The sequence below is a fragment of the Physcomitrium patens genome, chromosome 21 (assembly GCF_059467195.1).
Source record: "Physcomitrium patens ecotype Gransden chromosome 21, ASM5946719v1, whole genome shotgun sequence".
NCBI classification, from domain to species: domain Eukaryota; kingdom Viridiplantae; phylum Streptophyta; class Bryopsida; order Funariales; family Funariaceae; genus Physcomitrium; species Physcomitrium patens.
The window spans coordinates 6,805,538-6,812,014 of NC_143430.1; the positions used below are offsets into that span (position 1 = coordinate 6,805,538).

Genomic DNA, 6,477 nt, shown 5'->3' on the forward strand with positions numbered 1-6,477 from the left:
CTAATAGACCGCCGGGTCGCCGGATGCAATTATATTCCCAGTTTCACGATGAGCTGTCTTGGAAAGGAGTGTCGACAGAGTTGGAGAAACTTACTAAAAAATATGGTATATGAGTGAGAACTAGTAATTGCTCTCTAGCAGAAGGCAGCGGCTGCGAGGATTATATCTTTGAGAGTAGAACCTCTCGGAATCCAGTTAATTCATGGTCAACCATCCTCTATGGGATGCAATGCAACAACTCCCTACCCTCTCACTATGACCCCCATCTCGCATGCGGAATATGGTAGAGGAATATGGTAGACCAGCGCTGTGAGGGGGGCAGGCAGGCAGGGATGACATTCAAACGCTTTCGCCGGGGCTGTGTCGGAGCTCTGTTCTGTTTTGTCTGTCGATCTGTCTGCCTGTCTACTTCGTGGCTGTGTGTGTGTGTGAATGTTCTTCATCGCTTGGGTTTCGTGATTGAGGGAATTGATTCCAGTACCAATGGTGCACGACCGTGGGCGATTTCTGGAATATCCACCCATTTCAAACTTACCCAAGCAGACTGGAAGACACGCAATCATGCCGTGCAAACTAGGCCTCACCAACTCAATGATGCTATATATTTTTAGCCTCATTCTTCCAAGCATTCGCAAAAATACTGTGAGTTATGTTTTACGAGAATTTTCAACCTCATATTCCATGCAAATTTGTAAGGTTCCAAGCAAAAGTTTAGGCACTTCCAATGTCATTCAGTGTAGGGAATAAAATGAGTCGCACATGATTTAATAGGGGCTGCAAAGGAGTCTATCCTACATGAAAGGGGGGTGCTGGCAATGGGCAGGGCACAAGAGGTACTGGGGAATGAAATGATGCTGCAGTGGGCTTAACCTAATGCAGTAAATATTAACCACACAAGGCTATACCAACCCACATTGAAATGGTTTTAATGTGGAATGGGTAGATGTTAACACACTCACTTCATAGAACCCAACTTTAGCTGTTACTAGGATTTCTTGGTTATGATTTAGTAATGACAGGAATAAGCTGGTCAAAGCCCTCCTGAGGCAAAAGGGACTGTTGGAAAGAAGACCCTATCTTACATCATCTCTGCTTGGTTAAAAATTTAAAACAATGCAAGATGGATCCTAGTGAGGCAAGAAGGCAAATTGGACAAAGGTGGCCTACAGATTATGGAACACCAGATTCCTACACATTCGCTTCAATCTCATGCTTTGCCGGACACAAGCAGCAGCACTGTAACCACAAAACTGCAGCCAAATATATTTCCAGAGAATTTGTTGTCAGGAGGTAGACTTTGTTGTTACAATGTCCAACCATGAGCAAGGTTCCAGAGTGGCCTGTGACTGGAGCAAAGTTCTTCCAATGTTTGCCCCATAACTCATGGTGTAGAGATCCATGTGTATTTAACATGTAATCTGTGTCCATTCAACTTCATGTGATATGACTCATGAGGTTAGGAAAGATAGGTTGGAACACACACTTAGGAACCATAGAATTATTGGTATCAGAAGGACCAAGATACAGTTGCTACCCTATGCTATAATATTGTTGTGCTATGTCAAGGAATTGCTTAGAAGGGAAGAAATCTAAGATGATAATGGTTAAGGATCTGCATAATCCCATTCTCATGTGATCTTGCTTATCCAGTATCTGATGCTTTGACAACACCAACCATATTATTCATATTAATACTGGTGCTAGCAGTAGTATTAGTAACAATAATAATAATAATAATAATACCTATCCTCTTCACATCCACATTCCTTCCTCTAGCTTTGCTTGCTTTTGTAGAGGATTTCCAAGCCTGTCTCTTGCACATCTGGCAGATTTACCCTCAAAGTACCCAGTGGCTTTCACTCTCGTTTCTATAATGTTGATTACTAATTATGGCACTTTGTCTCTGCAAGTCTTGTGCTTGTGACTATTTTAACTTGATCCAGTTCTAACTGTTACTTTGCAGTAGAGAGGGTGTTGGGAATGGCACCTGGCATCCAAAGTGACATCTAGTCCCATCGCACATCCCCAAAACAATGGTATTTATAAACTTTGGTAGTCATACACTGATAAAAATGATACCACTGTCCAGGTTTGGAGCTTTGCATTGTCAAATTATACTACCAGCATAGTTTAATTTACTTGGTAATTTTTAAAATGTATTCCAATTAAAATAAAAAATAAATAAATACTTTTAAAAATATGTTTTTAGTTATATGCTTGTTGTATAACTCTGCTTTGAATTTATTTGAGAATCTGTGCACTGAAGTTTATATATATATATATAGGATTTTTCCCAATCAATTTTCTTTATTTATATTATTGATAAGAAGAGAAATTTTTTTGTCCAAGTTTGTAGTAAGTTGTTCAAAAGCTAGCAAAAAAGATCCATTACTGAACATCTTGATTTAGTTCTAACAAAAATTTACAGGAATTTCTTGATTTATTCTAAAAGGACTTTGAAGTCTAGTTAAAGTTTAAAAAGAGTATGGAAGGTAATGAAATTCAATGTTTGTAACACTTCCTTCTTCATTGTGTTATTTTTCACAACTTAAATTAAACATATTACATTTCAACTTTTGCAGATATGTTAGAATGAATTAGTCTATAAAGTGTAAATAAAAATAAATGATAACTCTTTTCATTTTAAATATATTTTTTTGAAATAAAATATTAAATATAATTAAATAAATCATATACTTATGTCCAATTAAAATTTTATGTACGAAGAGTAAAACTAAGAAATTTTATTTTAAGACAATTAGATTTATATATAAGTAACCAATGGTGATAATAGCAACATGACCCTATGTTTGTATGTATGTATGTAAACACACACAACTTTGTGAAATAGTTTATTTTTCATATTAAAATAAATTGGATGATAAGTCAAATCATTGAGAACGAAACAAATTGTTAAAAATAGTGATCTTCAGTATTCATGGTAATAAAAATAGGGGGAAATCACACATATCGTACATCCACTGCTACAACAGAACTATGTTTTGAAATGAAAGAAAGTTGAACTAGCGCACCACACTTTATATGAATGATGCGGTATGAACAGGCTGGAATAGGTGCAAGTATGCTGGTGCGCGATTGTATTGACTGAAATCAAATGCTAAATAAATAAATAAAAGCGTCAATATTGCAATACGTGCAAAATGAGAAGAAGCAACACAAAACAACTGAATGACGGATGAAAATAAGCTTTGATAGGAACCTAATAGACCTAACATAAAATTCAATTGTATAATTTGGATTGTGGTCAACATAGTGCTGATACATGTGGCTGGATAAGTGCACAAACTGCTGTTGACAACTCCAGTTCTACTCCAGTAAATCTATTGCTTGACTACTCTCAGCGTGAGCTGCCGTAAATTCATTTCCAGAGACGTAGATCATACTCAATTCTAACGATACTGTTGGAAATCAAATGACATTTCTTATGGGCATTTTCACAGGCGACTACCACCCACGGAAACTGATCTAACTATTCCATTTCCACTCAAAGGTAAACCGCCACCTCAAATGCTTGACCTACACAAATTAGCCTAAAGTACAACAAACCACTGCCCTTTAATTTGATGCACGACGCCAGCAGAATCAAAAGATGTTGTCATTTATCTAAAGCGCTACCTACAGATATATGTAGTCTGGAGAAACATTACTAATTCGATGCCACGGAGCAGGGAAGCCGCGGAGGTTATCAAAGCATAGTCAGCTAATTAGCCGAGTACTTTCCAGTTCATATCAGTGCCCTCAGTTTGGACGACAAACTTAGATTGGCATCTGATCATTATCAGTCCGCTTTTGACCATTGATAGTGTGCATCTGCAGATGGTGCTCCGAATTGTCATGGTGGATGTACGCCGTTCCTCCGTGCCTTGTCACGTCCATGCCCGCAATCTCGTCTTGGGGTGTGATCCGCAGCAACCGGAACTTGTGAAGCCCATAGAACAACGGACCCATCGTCACCGTCACCCATGCGGCAATGCTGATGATCTCGATGATTTGGGCCGCAAGCAGCTTGCCACCGCCTCCCATGAACAAGCCATACGGTCTGTCGAAAGTGGTCTGGTACACCTGGTTCACGTAATTCTTCTCAGCGAACAGACCCACGAACAGCAGACCCCACGCTCCGCAACCACCATGAAGCTGGGCAGCTTCCAGAGGATCGTCAAAGTGCAACCGGGCTGCAAACGTACAAAGCACAACCCACAGCGTCGCATTGTGTCAGACCATATGTCACCGCTCAGGTCAGAGATTGTGAAAGCGCAGTAACCCCCAACATCAAACACCTTCATTGTCTAATTCCATCAAATTGACCATAAACATTCGATTGTCCATGTGCACCCACACCTACACACCTACACACACACACACACACACACACACACACACACCGGAACTGACACGCCAACCATTCAACCACACGCACGACCATCGACTCTGTTGCAGATTGAAAACTGCTCACCACGCTACAACCATTTCCTTCTCAGCTCAACCCACCCCCTACTTCATCCACCCCTACCCAACCTCTACACCGCACACAACTGCTTCCCAGCACATCCATCAACCACAACATAACAGGCTCTCCCCTAAAACCGGCACTTCCACATCCCAAGCTGGGCATACCGGCGAGCTTGTTCAACCCGATCAACACCCACGCAGACCCGAACCCGCACAGGATACTCGCCCATGGAGCCACCACGGAGCACGACGCAGTGATCGCCGCGAACCCGCCCAGCAGCCCGTTGCACACATCCAGCACGTTCCAGTGCCCGTCCAGAAACCTCTTTCCGAACAGCGTCGTCACGGCCGCGGTACATCCTGCTAACGTCGTCGTCACCGCGGTCCTGCCCACGCCAGACCAGTGGCCCTTTACCCCCTCGTATGGCTGCAATATCGTCAGGAAGCTACCGGGGTTGAACCCGTACCATCCGAACCACAACAGGAACGTTCCCAACACCACCAACGTCGCGCTGTGGCCACGGAAATTGGTGGAGTTCCCAGACTTGTCGAACCGCCCAATGCGAGGTCCCTCAATCAGGGCGCCCCAGAATCCAGCAACGCCCCCCACCATGTGCACCACACCGCTTCCCGCAAAGTCGATCGCACCGCTGCCGAACAGAAGTCCACCAGGACCGACAGTTTTGGAAGCCGACAGCCATCCATCCGCCGACCACAGCCAGTGAGACACAATCGGGTACACGAATCCCGTCAGGAACGACGAATACACCAGGTACGCCACGAACTGCGTCCGCTCCGCAATCGACCCGGATGTGATACCGGCAGCCGCAATTGCGAACGCCCACTGAAACAGAAAGAAGCTGTAATCGAAGGTGCCGTTGGGAAATCCGTTCAGGCCCCAGTTGAAGTGGCCGATGAAGCCGTTGGTCTTGCCTCCCAACCCGAATGCGAAGGCAAATCCGAACACGTAGTAGGAAATGCCACCGCAAGCAGCATCCAGGACGTTGGTGAGCATGATGTTCATGGTGTTTTTAGCTCGCACGGAACCGGCGCACAGCATGGCGAAGCCCAGCTGCATGGCAAACACCAAGTAAGCGGAGAACAGGAGATACGTATTGTCCACCGCCAGCTTAGTGGAGCCGAGGCGCCCATCGATCAAGTTGAGCTTATCGCACAGAAACGAGCTCAACCCGGTGGCGTTCGGCACCGCACCCAGGAACCCCTGGATGGTTGCCAGGTCGCCATCTTGACACCCGAAAATCGACATCGTTAAGTCTTCGCACTCTACCGCTCAAACCCTTACGCGAATTCTGTGGTGTCAAACACTACTCCTTGTCATCGAACCCTCCTCTCCCTTGTGCTCCCGGCCTTCGATATCCCACAGAGCTATTAAATACCGTCTAAAGAATACAACATCACTGGAGATCCTACTTGAAGATGGGGGACACAAAAGCAGAACAGCCCGGACAATGAATTGCCACACTGAAGCTGTTATTCGACAGTGCTCCCAGATGGGGTGGGAGACTGGGAATACAAGTTGAGTGCGGAGGTTGGCTTTGACGAGTCGGGATCTCTTAAATGTGCTAGACGCACTGCTTTCTCTCGCAGGTTTAAATTTAGTTGCGAATCATTGCACCCGTAAGAATCTAGGCTATGAATTTTACAAAACCTACGATATTCAGAACTGCCCACAGTGCATCTGCAACTCGCGAAGATTTGTAGGGCTAGAAACCGCTTCTTCTCCCAGCCTACTTTTGACTAAGGCAGGCGGTTTTTCTGGTCACGAGCACTGCAACCACCGAAAACAGAAGGCTGATTTCTCCTGATGGAGGCCTCGGGATGCAGTATCTAATTTCTGTCATCCTTTTTACAGATGCCCTGACTTGGCTATACCACCCGTGCGTCCGTGTTCGTTCCCTCCCTCCGCCTCTTCATCGACGAGGGCGTGTCCTTGTGTTCCGAGAATGGCATAAGCCGGTGATTAACGGCCAATCTGTCGTGAAAAAT

The 6,477-nt window shown here is 44.4% G+C and overlaps 1 protein-coding gene across 1 annotated transcript; it reads right to left on the minus strand.

Moving 5' to 3' along the window:
• Positions 1-3,235: 3,235 nt before the first annotated feature.
• On the minus strand, positions 3,236-6,011 carry LOC112274235 (ammonium transporter 1 member 1). The gene is made up of 2 exons (XM_024503526.3): positions 4,636-6,011; positions 3,236-4,193 (listed from the first exon to the last, which is right to left on the minus strand). Exons 1-2 carry the CDS (start codon positions 5,735-5,737, stop codon positions 3,778-3,780), a joined length of 1,518 nt encoding a protein of 505 aa, XP_024359294.1. The 5' UTR covers positions 5,738-6,011; the 3' UTR covers positions 3,236-3,777.
• Positions 6,012-6,477: the final 466 nt, after the last annotated feature.

What these genes read in the sequence shown, in the direction of transcription:
- LOC112274235 (XM_024503526.3), bottom strand. Translation starts at nt 5,737, where the DNA reads ATGTCGATTTTCGGGTGTCAAGATGGCGACCTGGCAACCATCCAGGGG. An exon ending in CGGGTTGAACAAGCTCGCCG is followed by an intron (nt 4,194 to 4,635) that starts GTATGCCCAGCT and finishes GTACGTTTGCAG; the next exon opens with CCCGGTTGCACTTTGACGAT.